Below are 23250 nucleotides of genomic sequence, written 5' to 3'. Positions count from 1 at the left end.
TCCTGGAGCTGAGCCAGGGAAGCCGGTGCTCCCGAGGTAAGTCCTGACGGCCCTTCCCCCTCACTTTCCAAGTCACTTTTTGGCAGGGGGCCCGGCTCCAAGTCACTTTCTGGCAGGAGGCTTGGCTCAGGGGGCGCAGACACAACAAAAGGGTTGTGTTTATGTTGTAGATATCATTGTTCAATTGAATGTACAGTGGTTCCCGTTGCTTTCTATGGGCATAGAAACTACAAAACCAGTGTCTCCCCTAGGATGGTTTCCAATCTGATCCAGAAACGCCTGAGCTGTCAGGCATGAAAGACCAGGTCCACACACGAAGCTGGTTTATTGCTAAAAGCCTATACACAGGAATCTTCTCCACTAATGGTCACACCTGGTAAAGATAGAAAAGGACCAAGGAAGGTTGGTGTCAGGGTTCCAAGGAACACCCCCAACAAAATAAAACTCTGAGGCTTGAGATTCCTCAAAGTTCCAATTTATTAGAGATGTCATGTTGGCATAGCTGGGAAAACCCGAAACCGAAAGCTTCCAGGTTTTCCACACCCAGTTGACAGTTCACAGCCCTGCTTCACACCCATTGTCCAATCAACTCTTCACACTCAATTGGATACAGTCTTCAGGCAGTCTCCATCAGATGCAGGCAAAAGTCCTTGAATACGGAATGTTGTTATGACTAACTTTCTACTGCTCCAACAACAACCCCCTCCCAACTTCCCCAGCTAAAATATGTGGCAGTTAAGAAGCAAAAAGAAAATTGCCTTCCAAAACTGACAGTTGGATTTGTGACTACATAGGAATTCAAGGCTGATTCCTACTTTCACTCTGCCCCCAGATTCTGCCTTTCCTTCTCCTACCAACTTGTCTTTGGACAGCTTGCCTTATAATCACTATTTCCAGCTCTTCCTTTTATTTCACAGCGATAGGTCAACTCAAGGGGGCTCATGAAAGGGAGTATCATCCTCTGCTCTGAATTCCTTGTTTTTATTACTTTGAAATCTCTCTCATTCATTGGGGCATGTGCTTTTTTTTAAGTGTCAAACAGAAAGGGCCTTTCTAGACTGCAGCAAATCAATAATCCCGAGAACATTAAAAGAAAATGTAATACCCAGTTCTGAACCTTAAGATAAATATATACATTTTTCCAGCTCCTTATATCCTTCACTGCTGATATACATCTTGAAAGTTTGGACTTCTGAGAATGAGCACTCTGGCTTTTATCCGTGTCACTTAAATGAGCTATCAGGAACAGTTAAAACCAAGCTAATATACACAAGGGGGGGGGGGGGAAGGAGAACAGCTGGTATCTCTCTCGGATTTTTTTTTTAAAAAAAGAACAACGTTTGGACTTTCTAGTTATGGTTATCCATTCTGCCATTACATGGCTGGGATAATGGTGCGGATGAAAAAGTCAGACCAATTGTAGAGGATGCTGTCATCGGGGTGATCCTGGAGACCATCTGTATGTCTACCCCGCGAGTATCAGGAGGAGTCAGAGGGACTCCGATGATTTTGAGCAATGATGGTTAGTGAAGAGGGGTGAGAAAAAGCTGGTGTTTAACCCTGATGGTCAGCTCAGTGAGCAAGACTGGCTCCCACGGTTCAATTTTTGGTCTCCCATTTGTAGACTTCTGCTTAGCCATTTTAGGAAAAAGAATAAGTCTAGATAGTCTTTTTTTTAATTTTTTACTGAAGTTTATTATAAAATGCAAAGAAAACAAAGATAACTAGGGAATAAATAGGGAAGGGAACACAGAACTAGAATACTAGAGTTGGGAGGGATCTTAGAGGTCTAGTCCAACCCCCTGCTCAAGCAGGAGACCCTATACCAGGGGTCTGTAAACTTGGCTCTTTTAAAACTTGTGGACTTCAACTCCCAGAGTTCCTCAGGCAGCTTCGCTGGCTGAGGAACTCTGGGAGTTGAACTCCACAAGTCTTGAAAGAGCCAAGTTTGCAGACCCCTGCCCTAGACCATTCCAGACAAGTGGCTGTCCAGTCTCTTCTTAAAAGCCTCCAGTGATGGAGAACCCACAACTTCTGAAGGCAAGACCTTCCACTGGTTAATTGTCCCCAATATTAATTTCCTTCCATTTTTTCTTGTCTTGCCTTCTGGTGCTTTGGAGAATAGTTTGATTCCCTCTTCTTTGTGGCAGCCCTTCAAATATTGGAATACTGCTGTCATGTCACCCCTAGTCCTTCTTTTCACTGTTCTGGCCATTCCCAGTTCCAGCAACCGTTCATCATATGTTTTAGCCTCCATCTCCCTAATCATCTTTGTTGCTCTTTTCTTCCCTCTTTTCAGAGTTTCAACATGTTTTCATATCGTGGTGACCAAAACTGGATGTAATATTCCCAGTATGGTCTTACCAAGGCTTTATGATCTTGATCCCATCCCTCTATTAATGCAGCCTAGGATTGCATTGGTGTTTTTGGTGGCTGAAGTACACTGCAGCACATTGGCAAAAAAAAAAAAAAAGTCAGGGGAAGGGAACTCGAGGTAAAAGGGAAAGGAAAACAAGCAGTGATTTCCAACTTTTTTCAGTGCAGTAGAATACAAAATAAAGTTACAACCTCAATTTTTTATTTTACACCTTTAGTGAGTATTAACCATTTCTATAACATCAGACTAATCTAATCATCAAAAGCCAAAATCAAAGTTTCATATATATATATATATATATTATTTATTTTATTTATTTATTTTGTCACAACAGTATATATAAGCATAAGCATGAAATAACTATACGACATATAAGTATATATAATTATAAATAATTATACGAGTTGGATATGATCAAGGGGAACATTAGGACAGGAATGGTAGGCACGCTGGTGCTCTTATGCACACCCCTTACAGACCTCTTAGGAATGGGATGAGGTCAATAGTAGATAGTCTTTGGTTAAAGCTTTATAAATATATTAATATATATGAAGTTAATTTTTCCGTCTCTGCCAGCTCCCTTAGTTTGTCCATCCATTCTTGCATTGTGGGAATTCCATCGTGTCTTTGCCAATCTTTCCACATTTAGAATTCTCACAGGAGTCAACATATATAACAACAAAACTCATTTTTTGTCAATGTCTTTGTCAAAGATAAGCCTAGATCACGGGTATCAAACTCGTCACGACACACTGTCATCATGTGACGTATCACGACTTTTTCCCCCTTAGCTAAACAGGGGGTGGCCGTGGCCAGTGCGTGATGCATGCCACAAGTTTGACGCTCAGTCTTGATACTCTGATCCAGCTGGACCATTTTTTTACCAAGTGATGTTTTATGTTTACGAACATCAAAATATTGATCATGGTCACAGGAGTGGAATGGGACAACTCACCGCAGGATATAATTTAACAATTCATTTTAATCCACTTAAAATAAAATTTAAAATCTTTCAATTTTTGTCATTTACATTTCATTCTCTTCTCTGAAGACTCTTTTATTCCGTCGAGCTGGGCTAGCCTGATTAAGTAATTTTAAATGGGGTTTTAGTTTTTATAGTACTTAGTTTTAAATTTGGCCGCTATTTATATAAATTTTTAGTTTTGTTTTTATTGTATATTTATTGTATTTTAAATTGGCTGTTAACCGCCCTGAGTCCTTTTTAATAAATAAAATAAATAAATAAATTCTGACCCTCATTTTGCATTCTTTCTTTAATTATTTTATTCTACCCTTTCTTTGATATTAGTGTAACTCTTGCTGGCAGTGAGTTGTTCCATAGTGAGTTGGATGCAGCCAATTGTGATAGACCCCTTAGGAGTGACTTACTTAAAATAGGATGGGAATGTAACAGCTTTTCTATGTAACAGGTTAACTTGGGGTGTCGGAGGGGTGACAGAATCATGGCCACAAACAATTAAAGATCAACTGTTTTTCTAAATGGAGCATCTTAATTTACAGGCAAAAGATGAATATTATTTATTTACTTTGGAGGGGTGGAGTCTAGGTTTCTGGTACATACGTATATTTATCTACATGCAAATATACATTGTTCTGACCCAGCCTTAGCAGAAGCAAGAAACAGACTCCTTGTCACAAAAAACCCCTATTTATTAATCTCTTGTGAATTAATGGCATTCACCCACCGAAAAATCCAAGCAAGAGTCTTGAAAGGAGATAAATGCAGCAACAGACCTTATTAGTTCCTTGTGAAAATTACAAGGCTGTGAGCTCCCAGCCAAAAGGCTGCAAATTAAGCAGTCTTTGATGCACGAAACACAATGAGCAAAATCTTCAAAAATACGAACTGTTGTCTCCTACGACAACCACTCCCCTTTCCTTTTATTTGTTCCCCACCCAGGGAGGGGCCATTCAGCATCCATGTGTGCTTTGCTTCCTGAGCCGACTCCTTGTCCTCCGTTGTTCACCTCTCCTAACTGCTCTGCGCATACGTGTATCTGGAACAGGCCTCGGCTCTTCTTCCTCCTCACTCATCTCAGCCTCCAAATCAGGGTAAAATGCTCCTGGTTTGGACCGGATTGCGCGATCCGGTAGCGATGGGGGCAGGTAGTTCAAAGAACCGGTAGCAAAAATCCCTGGCTCCCCCCCCACTGCCCACGCCTCACTGTTCTTCTTCTCTGTCCCTGAAGCGCTCGGTGGTGATATAGCTGCAAACGGCCTTAAATGACTGCCACGGCACTTCAAAGGGCCGCACTACAGCTGATCAGCGCTGTAGTATTTTTAAAGAAGGTAGACCGGGGCCTGTCAGTAAAAGGCAATTGGTAGACCAGGGTCTGTTTTTAAAGAAGGTAGACCGGGGCCTATTAGTAAAAGGCAATTGGTAGACCGGGCCTCTATTTTTAAAGAAAGTAGACCGGTGCCTCCCAAGTTTTGTATACTTTATTATTTTTATTATTTATTATTATTGACCATGCCTATTTAGTCACCTGACCACCAAGCCACACCCACCAATTAAGCCACGCCCACAGAACCGGTAGGAAAATTTTTTAGATTTCACCCCTGCTCCAAAGGCAGCTTTCCCTCTCTGGGGAATGTCGGACGGCCCTGGCCCTATCACTGCATCCAATGCAGAGCATCCATTAGAGCCTTCCCCAGACTCCAGAACTGGCCCAAGTTCCTCCCCAACCTCCTCATCGTTCAAGGCTGCCACCAGCTCCGCTGCGGCTGGCGGGCCACAACACACATTTCTTTCAAGATGGCAAAGTTTCTAGGATTAATTTTAGTTGGATTTAACAAATCTGGATTGACAGAAAGGGAGGCAGAACATAGCATGAGACTTTTGTCTACAGTTTTTATTTTTTCTTCTGTTTACTGTTTGAGGGGAGGTTCACCTTCCCTCTAGGTAAATGAATGTTTGCTTATGCGTTGTCATGAAGACAACACAACCCAGTTATATGACTGCTTCAGCGGTGCAGAAATGTAATTTTTCATCAGAGTTTGACAAAGTTGGCAATCTGTATTGCTTCTTCCTTTTGAAGATACTCCTGTAGGGCCTTTGAAGCATTAAATTACTGCTGCTTTTGTATTGCTAACGTACAATCTGAAAATTAATGGGTACAAGCCAGCCACACAAAATATTAGTGAAATGTCAGTTTCAACCTGGAAATTTAATCAAGGGACTTATTTTCACTGGGTTTTTTTTAGTACGATGAAGGAAGGAAGTAAATACTGTGTTTTAAAAATAAAATAAATTAAGAGACCGTTTCTCCCTCCCCTGCAGCATAGTGTAGATAAATGTGCTGCGTAGATCACATAACTGCTACAAACAGCATGCTGTGTAGGCCAAATGCCTTCTAATGCACTAAAATTAAGAAATAGTGTGCTTTGAAAATGATTTATGAGCGTGGTTAAACTGCCAGATTTACAAAGAAATAGTTCAGAACATGGGAAGCCTCCTGAGTCAGGTCAAAAATGAATTTGACCATGATTTAAACTGCTACTTTTCTTACATGACATTTAATATGTGTACATTGGAGGGCCATATGTCTTTAATAAAATAGCATTAAGTTTTAAATATGATATGGATGCAGTCAGTTTCTAAATTCATAGCCTTTTCCACAATTCCAAAATGTTAACCAATAAAGGGAGCCCTACATGCAATAAAACATAAACTTTACAAAATAGATTTTTATTAAAACAGCCAGACAGTTGGCAGTTGGGTTCTAATGTAATAAATTGTCCAAGATAGGGTGGGTTTATCAGTCATTGTTTACACTGAAAGCAATTTGGACCAGACTACTAATTAAAACTGAAGACCAAAGTGTTCTTACTGAATCCAATCCCTGAGTACTTGTTTGGCAAACTATAATTTCACGTAGCTATCTAATGCTAATGGAGACGTTTAGCAATAAATTGTTCCTCTAATATGCCTAGATATGACATAGCTTCTAATTCTGAGAAGGAAGGCACACTAGAAAGAAGCAACGGGGCACTGTGGAGAGATTGCATTATTAGCTGGTTGTTGCAAACTAATAATGCAAAACTCCCCACATCCAAAGAACATCTGCATATGGAAATTGTAACAGCCCAGTTAGTTCAGCTGCCAAGGTGATCTGTCCTTGCATGATTCAAACTGTGTTCTGGGGAACATGATTAGTAATGATCTATCATTACTTAATTAATTAATTAATTACTTAATGGCTGTATAAAAGGAGGCGTAGAATGAAATTCATGTGAAGGATTAGTACCGCTTTATAAATCCTTAGTAAGGCCACACCTGGAATGTAGCACACCTTGAGTATGTCTACCTGATCATTTATCTGTTGTGGTCCACCAGCAGCCTGTGGAGCTGGCAGCGAAGTTGGACAGTGAGGAGGCTGGGGAGGACAATGGGCCAGTCCTGGGCTCTGGGGAAGGCCCGGATGAGAAAATGTGAGCGCGCATGTGCATGTGCTTGCTTCGTTCGCACACACCCCATCCACGCATGTGCATAGCCTTCTGTGCATGCGCTTTGCTCGCTCGTGCACCTACCACACATGCGCCCGGCCTCAAAAACGTGCCTAAATAGGACAGCATAGAGGTGGGGGTGGGTGAGCGGGTGGGCAGGCTCACTCGCAATTTCCACTACCGGTTCGGGCAAACCGGTTTGAACCAGCTGAATACCACCTCTGCTTATGACCTACTGCAACTGTTAGTGAAAACCAATGTTTTAAAAAGCATTGGAGGCAAACAAATCACTTGGTTTATAAGCGAAATCTGCCACTACGAGCAGCTGGGATGGCCACAGAAAGCCATTCCTTCAAGTCAGGAAACCAGAACTTCACCGCTGGGTTTTGAATATGCCTAGATAAATCATTTTTGGACGGCTTTCTGTCCAAGCGATACTTCAAGGCTAACTCTTTGTGGTTCCAGACGCTTAAATAAAAATCTTAACTGGTGCTATTGCTCGGTGTTACTTCAAAAGCAAAGCTTTGTTTTCCAGAATTATGGGTCGCCCAGGCCATCCCAAAAATTATTAACAGCATGTAATCCTGCTCAGTGTGAAAGTGAGTTTAGTCTGTTAGCCAAATCTTTACATAATACCAGTCACTCCACCTAAGAAAGCACAAATATGTCATTGTTCTCAACAGGCAATTTAATGCAACCATAGAGAGCAGAATAAGAGCAAAGAAGATTACAAGCTAGTTGATCGTGTTTTTATTTCTCTCTTAAATTTCGCTCTGCCTTTCTCTACGGTTGTACTTGTTTAAAGATTGCATACAGCTGTGCTGTCTACATGATTTGGAAAGCAAATCAGCCTGAGTTTGAAGTTTCAATGGGTGCACTTTTTTTTATAAAGGATTTTATACATTTATTGGAAATACACATTTTCTCTGAGCAAAGCTGAACCTATAATTTTTGTTGCTTGCGGCTTTTTTTTGTTTTTGTTGTTTCTTTGATAGATTTAAAATTTTGCTCACTTATACTTGCTACCCTGGTGTGCCATTCTGTTCACAAAAGGTCTATTAAAGTTAATTATTCTCTGGGCCCTTTTTTTTTTCCCCTCTCAAAGGAGATTATTGGAGTTAACAAAAAAGATGTATTTATTGGTTAGGAGAAGCTGGGGGGGGGGAACCGTACAACATTGTGTGCAAATAATATATGGCTGCCTTCTGTAAATGAAACTTCCTGAGAAGTTGACGGATTAAAATTCAGGTGTGTTGAGTGCTAAACCGAATAAACGTTTGATTTGAACAATTCTGAAGTGAGCTTTTTACCACTCAGGTTCTGAACGTTACAGATCCTCGGATTAATTCCCTTTTTCCTTTGCTAGGAATTTCTGCCAGGTTGAATTCACTCGGTCTCATTTAGCTTTGTGGAGAGAGGTCATAACGTGAGCCTCATTGAAACGGAAAGCATTTTTGAGGAGCCTTTTCCAGTCAGCGGTTAATACAGACAGTCCTACATTTAATAACGGTTCATTTAGTGACCATTCCAAGTTGCAACAGCCCTGGAAAAAAGTGACGCGTGGCCATTTTTCATGCTTAGAACGGCATCCCCATGGTCACATGATCAAAACTCAGATGCTTGGCAACTGACTCACATTTATGAGAGTTGCAGCATCCCGTGGTCATGTGATCACATGTTGCGACCTTCTGATAAGCAAAGTCAATGGGAAAGCGTGGTGGCCTGTTGGCCGCCAGCCCCTCCAGCAGCCAAATCAGAGGAGGAGGAGGAGGAGGCCTGAGAATCAGGATCAGCATCAAGGCAACCTGAGAGCTCTGAGGGGAAACAGGGAATGGAGCTGGCAGAGAGAGAGAGACAGAGGGGGAGCCTCGACTGTCCGTCAGCCCTCAGATGGAGAGTCAACAGCCCCCAGGTCTGGAGGTGGCTGATGGGGAAGAGGAAAAACAGCTGGGTCTAGTGCCTGATGCGTGGATTGCAGAAGGCAGAGGAGAGGAGAGCAGTGGAAATCTGTGGGCTGGTCCTTGGGAAGGAAGACCCACTGCTGCCAGCGAAGCCCCACCCTAGCTCTGGGGATAAAAGGCAGGGTGTGGAGATGAATAGGTGTGGCAGACAACTATTCATCTCCCTGCCGGACAAACTTGTTAGCCTGCTGTGTGAGAGAGAGAGACTTTTTGCTGGGGTTGCTGACACTACTAATAAAGGGAGCATTTGTTTAACTACAGAGGTTTTTGTCATGTTTGGGAGCCGGGTCAAAACAGGAAGCCCGATTCACTTAACAACCATGTCACTAACTTGACAACTGCACTGATTCACTTAATAATGGTGGCAAGAAAAGCTGTAACATGGGGCAAAACTCTCTTAGTGCCGCACTTAGAAACACACATTTCGGGCTCAATTGCAGTCGTAAACCAAGGACTTCCTGCAGCGTGCTGTTGAAGACGTATGTCGGCTTATTGGTAAACTAGTAATGGCCAATCTTATTCTTAAAACAGAGTGAAAGTTGTCCGCAGATTTGTCCCCAAACTTGGGGTTATGCCCAAGATTAAAATGTTTTTTTTTTAATATCATTAAGAGAGCAGTTCTTGGTCTCGCCTACTTAATTGGGTACAGATCTGATCTTTATAGGATCACAAAAATGTCTCTAATGCGGTCTGAACTTACTGGAAAAAAATAATAATTTGGTGATAGTTACAGCGAGCTGATCACACAGAATTCTACAATCTTTCCCTGCTTTGGCATCCTTTTCTTAATAATTCTATTCCACTATTTCTTTGATATTAGTGTAACTCTTGTCCTGCAGCAAGTTGTCCCACGGTGAGTTGGCTGTGGTGAGTTGACCGCAGAAAGTTGCCTGTGGCAAGTTGGCCACGGCGAGCTGTCATAGACCGATAGTTCAGAGGTGGGTTTCAGCAGGTTTAGACCAATTCTGGACGGTAGGCGGGTGGGTGAGCCCACTTGCGATTTCTGCTACAGGTTCGGGCGAATCGGTCCGAACCAGCTGAATACCACCTCTGATTAGTTCCCATCCATTCCTTCTTGTCCTGCCTCTGGAACTTTGGAAAATAAGTTGACCCCATCTTCTTTGTGGCAGCCAGAGATAGGTTTCAGCAGGTTCTGATCAGTTCTGGAGAACCGGTAGCGGAAATTTTAAGTAGTTCAGAGGACTGGTAAGTACCACCTCTGACTGGCCCTGCCCCCATCTATTCTCTGCCTCCTGAGTCCCAGCTGATCAGGAGGAAATGGGGATTTTGCTGTAACCTTTCCCTGGAGTGGGGAGGAAATGGAGATTTTACAGTATCCTTCCCCTGCCATGCCCACCAAGCCACGCCACGCCCACCAGGCCACACCCACAGAACCGGTAGTAAAAAAATTTGAAACCGACCACTGTGATAGTGGTTAGAGGTGACCAAATTCAACATGTGGCCCAAGAATAAATCAACATGGCTTAGCCATGACCAATGCTTTTGCAGTCACATTCGACATAATTTATAGACCAAGGCTGGCCAGTTGGACAAACACTGCATACTTCTTTCTAATTTTCCTAGTATTTTTTTAAAAAAAATATATGATCGCCTGTTCTATCATGAAACAATTCTTTTGATCGCAGTCTCAGGAAAACACATTCATTCCATCCCCCCAATCCCCCGTAACTCCTCTTGGGCTTTCATTTAAGTGAATTCAAAGTATGAAAATGGGCATTGTTAGACACTTCTTTTTTTTTAAAAAAAAGCCAACAATTAGTTGAGTCAGTTATTCTTTAACCTGTCAGGAATGTCAAACCTGTTGTAACTTTAATTTCAGTGATGAGAGAGGCAAACAGAAAGGTTAATTTTATGTTTCAGAACCACAGTAATTCTGCTTCGGGCTATGCACAAGGTCCTAATAGAACATGCAATGTAAAATGCTCCCTCTTGTAGAGTTGAGTTGAAGTTGCCATGTTCTCTGGAAGGTGAACAGCTGTAGTTTGTTATCATTCTTGGGACATGTGCTTGCTACACCTATGTGAGGCTTTACTTTGAGAGCCTTTGAGTTATCTGGAAGATATGACTTCTTCAACTTTTGAAGCAGGAGTCTTAGTCTAAACCAGTGTACTTAGTGCATTTGTCCTCTTAACAGAATAACAGAGTTGGAAAGGACATTGTACGTCATCTAGTTCAACCCTCCACCCAAGCAGGAGACACTACACCATTTCTGACAGATGGCAATCCAGTCTCTTCTTGAAAGCTTCCAGGGATGAAGCTCCCACAATGTCTGAAGGCAAGCTGCTCCATAGGTTGATTGTTCTCACTGTCAGAAAATTTCTTTTTATTTTCAGGCTGAATCTCTCTGTCAGGGTTCCAAGTAACACCCCCAACGAAAGAAGACTCCGAGGCTGGAAGTTCCTCAAAGTTCCATTTTATTAGAGATGTCCTATTGGCACATCTGGGAAAACCCGAATCTGAAAGCTTCCAGGTTTTCCCCACCCAAAGGAAAGTCCAAGTCCCTGCCCAGCACCCACATATCCATCACATGGTCCAATCCAAGCACCGTCCCAACTGGAGATGCCTCCCAGTTTCATCCGTCCAGGTGCAGGGCAAGATGGCCTTGACTCTCTGAGAAAGGAATGTTATTAAGTCTAGATATCTCCCCAACTCCATACAACCCCACCTCCCAGTTTCTCACCACACTCAATGTGGCAGCCCTGAAGATCCAGAGTAAAAGATGGCTTCCAGGGCTGATACTCTCCTTGGTCAGCTTCCATCCATTATGCCTTGTCTGGCCTTTGGGACCTTTGGAAAATAGCTTGACCTCCTTCTCTCTATGGCAGCCCCTCAGATATTGGAAGACTGTTTTCATGTCTCCTGGTCCTTCTCTTCACTAGACTAGACATCCCCAGTTCCCACTACTGTCATATGTTTTAGTCCCCAGTTCCCTAATCATCCTGGTTGCACTCTGCACTCTTTCTAGAGTCCTTTGGGGGCTTTGCTGGAGCTCAGTGGCTCATGTGGTTAGGACACTGGGGCGATGATGAGCAAGCCCACGTATGAGACCCAAGCGCTGCTGCATGATAGAGTGAGCTCCTGTCATTTGCTCCAGCTCCTGTCCATCAAGTAGTTCGAAAGCATGCATTTGCAAGTAAATGAGGATAGGTACCACTTCAGTGGGCACATTAATGGGGATATGATGTTGGAAGCCCCCAACCAGGCATACACTTAAGGCAATCGTGATGTCACTGGCTGATCCTCTCAACCTTTACTTAGGTCTAATGTAGACATCTATCCAAAGAGGTTCCATAAAAGCCACTGAACACAATGATTACACAATGTCTACCTGAAGGACACCGGTATTTATGCTTTGCTGTTGGAAGAGGACCTCAATTTTCCTTCAAAATTTCCTAAAGAACATTTCAAAACTTAAAGACATTAAAGTAGAGGTCTTTGCAGGCTTCATACATTCATACATTCCTAAGAGGTCTATAAGGGGCGTGCATAAGAGCACAAGAGTGCCTACCATTCCTGTCCTATTGTTTCCTTTCTTTATATTCAATTAATTTAGTTATTACATACTCATACTTATATATATACTTATATACTGTATAGTTATTTCATGCTTACGCTAATATATACTGTGTGACAAAATAAATAAATAAATAAATAAATAAATAAATAAATAAATAAATAAATAAATAAATAAATACTCATTTCATGTGAAGCAAGGTAGATCTTTTAAAAGCCCACTCTGAAGATGTATGTTGCAGGAAAAAATAATGATACATTACATGTCAGTGTAATGTTGCATTTTAGGAAGGCAAACATTTTGTAAAAATCATTTGCATTTATAGTCTGTGTGTTTGTACACACACACACACACACACACACACACACACTCACATATATATGAATAAGGATGGCACAGTGGCTAAGACACTGAGTTTGTCGATTGAAAGGTTAGGGTGAGTTCCCGTTATTTGTCCCAGCTTCTGCCAACCTAGCAGTTAAAAATGTAGCTAGAAAAATAGGAACCACCTTTGGTGGGAAGGTAACAGGGTTCCATGTGCCTTTGGGGTTTAGTCATGCTGGCCACATGACCACGGAGTTGTCTTCCGACAGCGCTGGCTCTTTGGCTTTGAAACAGAGATGAGCACTGCCCCTAGAGTCGGGAACAACTAGCACATATATGCGAGGGGAACCTTTACCTTTATATATATATAAAATGTATACATATATACATTCATACAGTTTGAGGCACAGTGAGGCAAAGTGAGAATTAATACTCATAAATAGCAATAGCCCTTAGACTTATATACCGCTTCACAGTGCTTTACAGCCCTCTCTAAGTGGTTTACAGAGTCAGTATATTGCTCCCATTAGTCTGGGTCTTTGTTTGACCAACCTCAAGAGGATGGAAGGCCAAGTCAACCTAGAGCCGGTCAGGATCGAACTCCCGGCAGTGGGCAGATTTAAATTGCAATACTTCAAATTCAGACTTCAATAAAGCATATTGAACCAGCTGAACATTTACTTAACTTATTGACATAAAGACTCTGCATTATGCAGCAGGTGAAGCTAAGCAAGATCACATCAAATACCTGTATAATTAGCACAGGGGCCCCCCAAGACTGTGTGCTCTCCCCACTTCTCTTCTCTCTGTATACCAATGACTGCATCTCCAATGATCCATCTGTTAAGCTACTGAAGTTCGCAGATGACACAACAGTGATTGGTCTCATTCGAGACAATGACGAATCCACATATAGACAAGAGGTCGAACGACTAGCCTTGTGGTGCAACCAAAACAATCTGGAACTGAACACACTCAAAACCATAGAAATGGTGGTAGACTTTAGGAGAAACCCTTCCATACTTCCACCTCTCACAATACTTGACAACACAGTATCAACAGTAGAAACCTTCAAATTTCTGGGTTCTATCATATCGCAAGATCTCAAATGGACAGCTAACATCAAAAACATCATTAAAAAAGGACAACAAAGAATGTTCTTTCTGCCAACCCAGTAAGCTCAAACTGCCCAAGGAGCTGCTGATCCAATTCTACAGAGGAATTATTGAGTCTGTCATTTGCACCTCTATAACTGTCTGGTTCGGTTCTGCAACCCAACAAGAAAAACACAGACTTCAGAGGATAATTAGAACTGCAGAAAAAATAATTGCTACCAACCTGCCTTCCATTGAGGACCTGTATACTGCACGAATCAAGAAGAGGGCCGTGAAAATATTTGCAGATCCCTCGCATCCTGGACATAAACTGTTTCAACTCCTACCCTCAAAACGACGCTATAGAGCACTGCACACCAGAACAACTAGACACAAGAACAGTTTTTCCCCGAAGGCCATCACTCTGCTAAACAAATAATTCCCTCAACACTGTCAGACTATTTACTGAATCTGCACTACTATTAATCGTTTCATAGTTCCCATCACCAATCTCTTTCCACTTATGACTGTATGACTATAACTTGTTGCTGGCAATCCTTATGATTTATATTGATATATTGACCATCAATTGTGTTGTAAATGTTGTACCTTGATGAACGTATCTTTTCTTTTATGTACACTGAGAGCATATGCACCAAGACAAATTCCTTGTGTGTCCAATCACACTTGGCCAATAAAAAAAAAAAATTCTATTCTATTCTATTCTATAAGGTAGGACAAAGAGGCATAAAAGAAATCTCTTGATGTCTTTCTATTTGAATTAGCCTCAGATTTCTAGAGTAATTGCCCGTCCCATTTCCATCACACTAGCACAATATGCATTATGATATTGAACATTTTCCCCAAATCATCTATTTTATCATCATTAAGAGTTTTATTTAAGAGCCCTGGTGGCGCAGTGGTTAGAATGCAGTATTGAAGGCTAACTCTGCTCAGTGCCAGGAGTTCGATCCTTACAACTCAAGGTTGACTTAGCCTTCTATCCTTCTGAGGTCAGTAAAATGAGGACCTGGATTGTTGGGGGAAACAGGCTGACTCTATAAATCACTTATAAAGGGCTGTAAAGCACTGTGAAGCGGTATCTAATTCTAGGTGCTATTATTGTTGCTATTTCCCTATCTTGAATCTCTAAAACCAATAATGACAAAAGTTCTTTTAAACCACCCTTGCTCTTGAAATCTGCAACACCAAAGATGGGGATAGCAAAGAAAACAAACCTATAAAAAGTATTGTGTTCTATACAATATTAGCTAAGAACTTGCAAAAGAAAATTTCCGAGACAAAATAACCATCCAAGGCTGTGACCTGCAAGCCAACCACTGTCCCCTCAATTTAAACAATAAAATAAATAATTTAAGGTCAACCTGAATACTGAGAATTATATAAGACATGAATTGCGAGAATCCAGACGACCACTAGATGATTGCAAAGTGATACAAGCAGTGGTGGGATTCAGCCAGTTCACACCACTTCGGGAGAACCGGTTGTTAACATTCTGAACAATTTGTTAAACTGATTTTTGGAAGAAATCATTAGGGCAGAGAACCGGTTGTTAAATTACTTGAATCCCACCACTGGATACAAGTATTTTAAATTCTTAATTCTCTGCCTTTGGGTTTTGCTAGCCCAGAGCTGGTAGTCTTACCAACTGTTTGTAGATACATTTCTTTTTTCTTTCTCTCTCTCTCTCTCTTCCTCTCCCTCCCTCCCTCCCTCCCTTCCTCCCTTCCTTTTTTCTTTCTTTCTTTTTTCTTTCTTTTTTCTTTCTCTCTCTTTCCTTCCTTCCTCCTTCCTTCCTTCATTTTTTCTTTCTTTCTTTCTTTCTTTCTTTCTTTCTTTCTTTCTTTCTTTCTTTCTTTCTTTCTCCCTCCCTCCCTCCCTCCCTCCCTTTCTTTCTTTCTCTTTCTTTCTGCCTTCCTGCCTTCTTCTTCCCCTCCCTCCCTTCCCATCTCTCTCCAGCTCACTTAAATTCTGGAACCAAATTGTGGCAACAAACAACAAACAAGGCTTCTCTTCTTCTCTTCTTAGTCTTTATATAATTAAAACCTCTGTTCTAGGGCTCCAGTTTACTCTAAGCAACAGCATTTTATAATCTCAGGCTTTTTTCTGCTGCCTTTCAGTACTTTTCAAACATGTTAGAAATGGTGTGGATGGAATCATACCATTTCACTGGAGTGGGAATATGCTAACTGATCCTTTCCAACTGTGTGATTTTTATGACAGCTGCAATTTACTCCAATAAGTCAGACAGAGCTATTCTTAGGTTAAGAAACCACATGAAGATAACTTCTGGCTATGACTAAAGTTGGCAAGGGAACCTGGAGAAATTAACCATATCATTTGGATAATCACAATGCATTTAGTTTGCCCAAATAAATTATCTATCTATCTATCTATCTATCTATCTATCTATCTATCTATCTATCTATCTATCTATCTATCTATCATCTATCTATCAATTTATCTATCTATCTCATCTATCATCTATCTATCTAATCTATCTATCATCTATCTATCTATCTATCTATCTATCTATCTATCTATCTATCATCTATCTATCTATCTATCTATCTATCTATCTATCTATCTATCTATCTGTTGATTTATCTATCATCTATCTATCTATCTATCTATCTATCTATCATTTATCTATCATCTATCTATCTATCTATCTAGATCTATCTATCTATCTATCTATCTATCTATCTATCTATCTATCTATCTATCTATCTATCTATCTAATCAACTACCGTGTTTCCTCAAAAATAAGACCCTGTCTTATATTTTTTTGAACCCTGAAATAAGTACTTAGCCTTATTGCCATGCGCTCAAAAGCCCGATTGGGCTTATTATCAGGGGATGTCTTATTTTGGGAAAAACAGGGTATCTATCTGTAAAATTATTATAATCATAATTCCTCCCTTATGGGACAAAGCATCTGTATGTATTTATAATAACATATCTAAGAAGTAATCATTCATATATATATATATTTACAAGAAAAGAGCAAATAAGAAATATTGGGTGACATTGAACCTGTTTTGACTTAGCAGTTATTCTGCTAAAAGAATTCCAAAGTCTTGGAGAGTTTTTCCTCTTCGTGTGTTGTATTACTTTTGAACAAAATCTGAAATGTGATATTTTAGATGACATGGGAGGTATACAATTCTTATTATTATCTGCTAAAGCACGGGTCTCCAACCTTGGCCACTTTAAGCCTGGCGGATTTCAAATCCTCATTTCCTCCTGATCAGCAGGGATTTGGGAGGCAGAGAATAGATGGGGTGGGGCCAGTCAAAATTTTTACTACCGGTTCTCTGAACTACTCAAAATTTCTGCTACCGTTCTCCAGAACTGGTCAGAACCTGCTGAAAAACCACCTCTGGCTACCACAAAGAAGAGGGGGTCAACTTATTTTCCAAAATTCCACAGGCCAGGACAAGAAGGAATGGATAGGAACTTAATCAGAGGTAGTATTCAGCTGGTTCAGACCGGTTCGACCAAACCTGTAGCGGAAATCACAAGTGGTCCTGCCCACCTGCCCACCCATCCTGGCTCTATGCTGTCCTATTTAGGAAGGTTTTTAAGGCTGGGTGCATGTGCGGAAGGCAGGTGCGCCCATGAACCGGGCGTGCACACGCACAAAGCAAGCGGGCATGTGCGCAGTGAACCGGTAGTAACATAATGCGAAAACAATGCTGGAACTAATCAAGGATAGAAGCAACCTGGAATTAAGGAGAAACTTCCTAACAGAGAGGACTATTAAAAAGTGGGAAGCCTGCCTTCAGAAGCTGTGGGTGCTCCATCATTGGAGTCTTTTAAGAAAAGACTGGACATTCAAATGATATAGGATCTCCTGCTTGAGCAGAGGGTTGGACTAGAACAAAGTTCTCCAACCTGGGCAACTTTAAGCCTAGAGGACTTCAACTCCCAGAGTTGAAGTCCTCCAAGCTTAAAGTTGCCCAGGTTGGAGAACCCTGGACTAGAAGACCTCCAAGGTCCCTTCCAGGTCTATGCTGATTGATTGATTGATTGATTGATTGATTGATTGAAGCTGTGCTTGACTGCAGTGCCCATGGTCCCTGACCAATGAGAAGAACACTGCTGCACAGTTCTTCCTTTCATTCAGAGAACACACAGATCCAACATCGAGACTGTTAGAGACTGTCAGTATTATTAGTTTGCTCTAAGTAGCTTTTAATGACCTTTTCATGATCCGTTGCTGAAGTTGAGACAACTCCAGTCGTTGTTTGAAGTTGTCCTTCTTTATTTGGGGGATGGGGATGGGCTGGATGTTCTCCTTTACAGCAGATGCCTTCCACCTTTGCAAACAGGCATGAGAGAGAAACAGGAGACCCTGCAGAAGGAGAATGAAATTAACTGTGGCCTTGGAAAGCAATTCTACTGTTTGGTTTCCATAAATCAAATATTTAATGTTGCAGTTAACGTCTATCTTATTAGGGGAGAAAGCATGTGCTGATAGATTGGTGGGAGCTAATGGCCATTCTTGCAGGATCCTTTGAAGAGTTAAATTTTAATTCTGTGTTTCATGGTAATTGAGGAGGCCAGATTCTTCCTCAGGAGGGAAGCAATAAAGCTACTTTCCCCAATTAAATTCCAACTGCCATTGGCTGCTGCATAAGCCGAATGCCATCCAGGCTAAGGGACTATTCTCAGTGGTAATGAGTTGGCAGATAGTTGGCCATCCTGTTGTTTTCTGGACTCTTGATTTAGTAAATCCCTAGTTGAGGGTTTGAGTTGATTTCAATTATCAAATCTCTAGACCCCCTCACAACCCACCCGCCCCCCTGTTTTAATACTTGGCGCTGAAAGTAATTTGGAGCCAAAATGCATTTGTTAGCCTCGTTCCCCAAAAGACATTAGTCGAATATAAACACAGAAGTTTAACAGGATATGTTATTTATGCATGTACAATTCTCTGGAAAGACTGCTTGCCAATTCAAATTTTCTCTTTCTCTAAAAAAAAAATATGAAATATAGGAATGCTCTCTCCCGCTGAAGAATTTCCAGCTTGCGAATAAGGTGGAAATAAAGTCCCGATTCAGGAAATAATTATGTATTTTGCAAGCTGAAAAAAAATGGGCATCAAAACATAAATTACTCTTTCCAGTGTGTTGACAAGACATCTGAATTAATCCACAAAAGTAATTTAAAGCACATGTGTGTATAAAATGCATATGGATATGTGTGTGTGTGTGTGTGTGTGTGTGTGTGTGTGTGTGTGTATACACATATATACACACTTTCTCATGCACACAGAATCCATTTTAAAAATTGATTTTTATTAGAACTCATATAAGTGTTCCAGTTTTTGACAGCAGAAATAATTATTCCATAGGTATGAAATAACCACAGTGTATCACTCAGTTTTTTTACTGTCTGACTGGGATACTACTTCTGGGATAGAAGGCAGGGATTATAAAAGAAGAAGTGAAATCCAATGACAGAAATCAAGTTGCAATATCAAAGAATCGTGGACTTGGAAGGGACCTAAAAGGTCATCAAATCCGACACTCTGCACACTGCAGGATTCACTATATCATCTCTGATGGATGATTATTCTGTTTGAAAACCTCCAGTTTTCAATATATACAAATCTGTGTATACATTTACAGCATCAAGACATATCCAGACAGACAGACAGACAGATAGACAGATCTATCTACTTACCTACCTATCTATCTATCTATCTATCTATCTATCTATCTATCTATCTATCTATCTATCTATCTATCATCTATCTATCTATCTACCTATCTACCTACCTACCTACCTATCTATCTATCTATCACCTACCTACCTACCTATCTACCTATCTACCTATCTACCTACTTACCTATCTATCTATCTATCTATCTATCTATCTATCTATCTATCTATCTATCTATCTATCTATCTATCTATCTATCTATCTATCTATCTACCTACCTACCTATCTACCTACTTACCTATCTACCTGCCTGCCTGCCTGCCACCCACCCATCCACCCACTTACCCACCCACCCACCCACCTGCACCCACCTACCTACCTATCTATCTATCTACCTACCTACCTACCTACCTACCTACCTATCTACCTACTTACCTACCTACCTATCTATCTATCTATCTATCTATCTATCTATCTATCTATCTATCTATCTATCTATCTATCTATTTATCTATCTATCATCCATCCACCTAGCTACCTACCTATCATCCACCTATCTACCTACCTACATCTATCTATCTATATCTACCTACTTACCTACCTACCGAATAGGACGTGGTGGCTCACTGGCTAAGAAGCTGAACTTGTCGATCGAAAGGTCGGCAGTTCAACGGTTCGAATCCCTAGTGCCGCGTAACGGGGTGAGCTCCCGTTACTTGTCCCAGCTTCTGCCAACCTAGCAGTTCGAAAGCACGTAAAAAATGCAAGTAGAGAAATAGGGACCACCTTTGGTGGGAAGGGAAGAGCGTTCCATGCGCCTTTGGTGTTGGGTCATGCGGGCCACATGACCTTCGGACAGCGCTGGCTCTTCGGCTTAGAAACGGAGATGAGCACTGCCCCTTTAGTTGGGAACGACTAGCACATATGTGCAAGGGGAACCTTTACCTTTACCTTTACCTTTACCTTATTTACCTACCATACAAGTACTTGTATTTTCTTTCATCAGACTAGTCCATTTTGCCATTTCAGCCAACTCCGTCAACTTCTGCAACCATTCATCCATGGTGGGAATCGAAGTGCCTTTCCATTTTTGAGCGTACTAATAGTCTTGCTGCTGTATATAGTATAGTATATACTATATAGTATATAGTAACAAAAGTTCCAATTTTTTTCCTCCAAGTCTTAATTGAGGCCAAAATTTCCCAAGCACCAGTTAAGTGACCTTTGCCTCGTTTTACAAGCTTTTTCTTTTTGACACGGTGAAAAGAATTGTTGTTAAGTGAATCATATGGTCATTAAGCAAATCTGGCTTCTCTCATTGACTTGCTTGCCAAAAGCCAGCTAGGAAGGTTACGAATGGTGATCATGTGACCCCAGGATGGTGCAACGCGGGATCTGCAAACTTGGCTCTTTTAAGACTTGTGGACTTCAACTCCCAGAGTTCTTTGCTGGCTGAGGAACTCTGGGAGTGAAGTCTACAAGTCTTAAAAGAGCCAAGTTTGCAGACCCCGGGATGGTGCAACTGTCACAAACCCACCCCAGTTGCCAAACACCCGGATTTCGATCACATAACCCAGGGGCTGCTGCAACAGTTGTGAGTGTGAAAAACCAGTCATGAGCAGTGATGGTATTTAGCCGGTTCGGACAGGTTCGGGCGAACCATTTGTAGCGACCTGCTATTGGCCTCGCCTACCCGTCCTGGTGCTATGCCATCCTATTTAGCCACATTTTCTAAGCCATGTGTATGTGTGCAAGCCGTGCATGCAAGCAAAGCACATATGTGGAAGGCCGGGCACATGCATGGAAGCTGCGCATGCAATTTTTTGGTGTTATTATAACTTTGAACGGTCACTCAAAGAATGGCTGTAAGTCAATTACTATCTGTAGTCTTCCTGCCTTTGCGCAAATCTGTTACATGTTTGGACTGAAGCCCTGGCTTCGACGTTATAGCATGAATTATATACTACAGCTAAAATTATAAGCAGCTGAATGTGACATGTACGTGTACTATTTAAGTAGATTTGCCAGGCAGTCATGTTCTGCTATAACTCCCTGTTGGAATATATAATCAAATGTAAAACTAGATTTCACCTCTGCATGGGTCATGAAATTAGCTTCAGAACGGCCTCAGAAAGATATGTTTTTAGATTCCCTTTTATTATATATGAAGCAAATGCTTTTTGAATGAAAAATTAATAGTTTCAGACAAGATCAAAGTTGATTCATTTAAAGATACAAAGAACACATTGTGCGATCCCTAAAGCAATATACTCTACATACTGTAGAGTCAGTATTTTATTTTATTTTATTTTCTTTAGGAGGGGAAAACAACCTAAACCTTCAGATAATTTAGACCATAAATATTGTCTTATGTCTCTGGGACTTGTCCCACATTAAAGGAAAATACCATTATGCAAGAAGCAGTTCAAGTACAAACTTTAATAAATATACATCTTCACTTCTATATAAGCGAGCTTTCTGGTACATTAACAGCATCTTTCATTTATTTTCAGTTTTGTGTAATTTATTTGGTGTGGTGCCTCTGTTGGGCTCTAGCCATCTAAAATAAATGTTACAATAATGAATCTGATTTAAATGCAGTATTTCAAAGAAATCCCCTCTTAATATCCTGCTGGAAGGCTTCTTTCCAAGAATTCAAGATGGGAAAATGGTGGTTTTACAAATATGTGCTTGAATTTCAGGGCCGTGGTATAAAGCATGAGGGTTAATGTGGAATTCTGGAGTTTTTCTATTTCTTAAGATGGGACTGACTCAGAGGTGGGCTTCACATACTATAATACTGTAATAACTTCTTCACATACTGTAATAACTGCCCAGCACCGGAAATATGAGCACCGCACTTGCATGCAGCGTCGCAAAACACAGCAATTTGCTCGCGCACCATATCAACATATATGCAGCATCGAAAACACAGCAATATAGGACGGGACCTGCTGGTCGCTACTGCCGGTTCGCCCGAACCGGTCCAAACCGGCTGAATCCCACCACTGGTCTAACTATTCATTACAGTTGTAGTTTTCAAACCTGTATCTAAAGAAGTCTATGAAGGGCCACCAAATTTTCTTGTTCTGATTCTACGTGCTTGGTCATATAAAACTGGTCATGTGCTCTCTGAGCTTGGTTGTTTTCTTGCGGATTTTTCATTACCCAACTAGGTAATATCATCAGTTCTAGCTTTCATGCAGAAGCAGTTGTTGTTGTTCCTAGGCAGGGACTTGCCTACGTGCAAATTTATCCCATTGTGTGCTTGCTGAAACGTTTGTTGCTGTGGTACCGGTAGAAGATAATTTTTGTAGGGTTGAACTGATCGATCCTTGATGCTCTTTGGGGGCTTGATTTCATTACCCAACTAGGTAACATCATCAATGCTAGTTGGTCTGATTCTGAGAGGCCTTTCCAGATCTGGGTGTCTTATAGTCCTCCAGATGAAGTTCCTGGAAAAGATTCTAAATATTCCACCATAAATGAATCATAGAACTATAGAAAAGCTCAAAGGTTCTCTAGTTTAACTTCTTACCAAGGCAAAGTATCCACTACTGCTTTGAATGAATGAATAAAGATAAGGTAACTTTATTGTTGTTGTTTTTACTAAGAGCACACTGGTCCACATTAAAAATGAAATTCTACTGCCTGCTCTCAAGAGAAAAAGTGTATATCTAGCCATACATAACACATACACACATGTTGTATACATACATAAATATATACCTGCACCCCCCCCACACACACACCACTGTCCGTCTTGAATACATAGTGGAAGGAGGAAACTTGAGAGTTCA

General features: G+C 41.0%; 1 protein-coding gene across 1 annotated transcript in view; it reads left to right on the top strand.

Annotated features, from left to right (window-relative positions):
• The window catches only part of LRMDA (leucine rich melanocyte differentiation associated), a 685645-nt gene extending 673783 nt beyond the window's left edge, over nt 1-11862 (top strand). The window contains exon 6 of the mRNA XM_058188088.1: nt 11160-11862. Coding sequence (XP_058044071.1) covers nt 11160-11189 — 30 coding nt within the window. The 3' untranslated portion in view covers nt 11190-11862. The remainder of the gene's footprint in view (nt 1-11159) is intronic.
• Nucleotides 11863-23250: the final 11388 nt, after the last annotated feature.

This window comes from Ahaetulla prasina, chromosome 6 (assembly GCF_028640845.1).
Source record: "Ahaetulla prasina isolate Xishuangbanna chromosome 6, ASM2864084v1, whole genome shotgun sequence".
NCBI classification, from domain to species: domain Eukaryota; kingdom Metazoa; phylum Chordata; class Lepidosauria; order Squamata; family Colubridae; genus Ahaetulla; species Ahaetulla prasina.
Note: the sequence above shows the minus strand (reverse complement) of the source record. Positions and strands in the feature narration are given on the sequence as shown.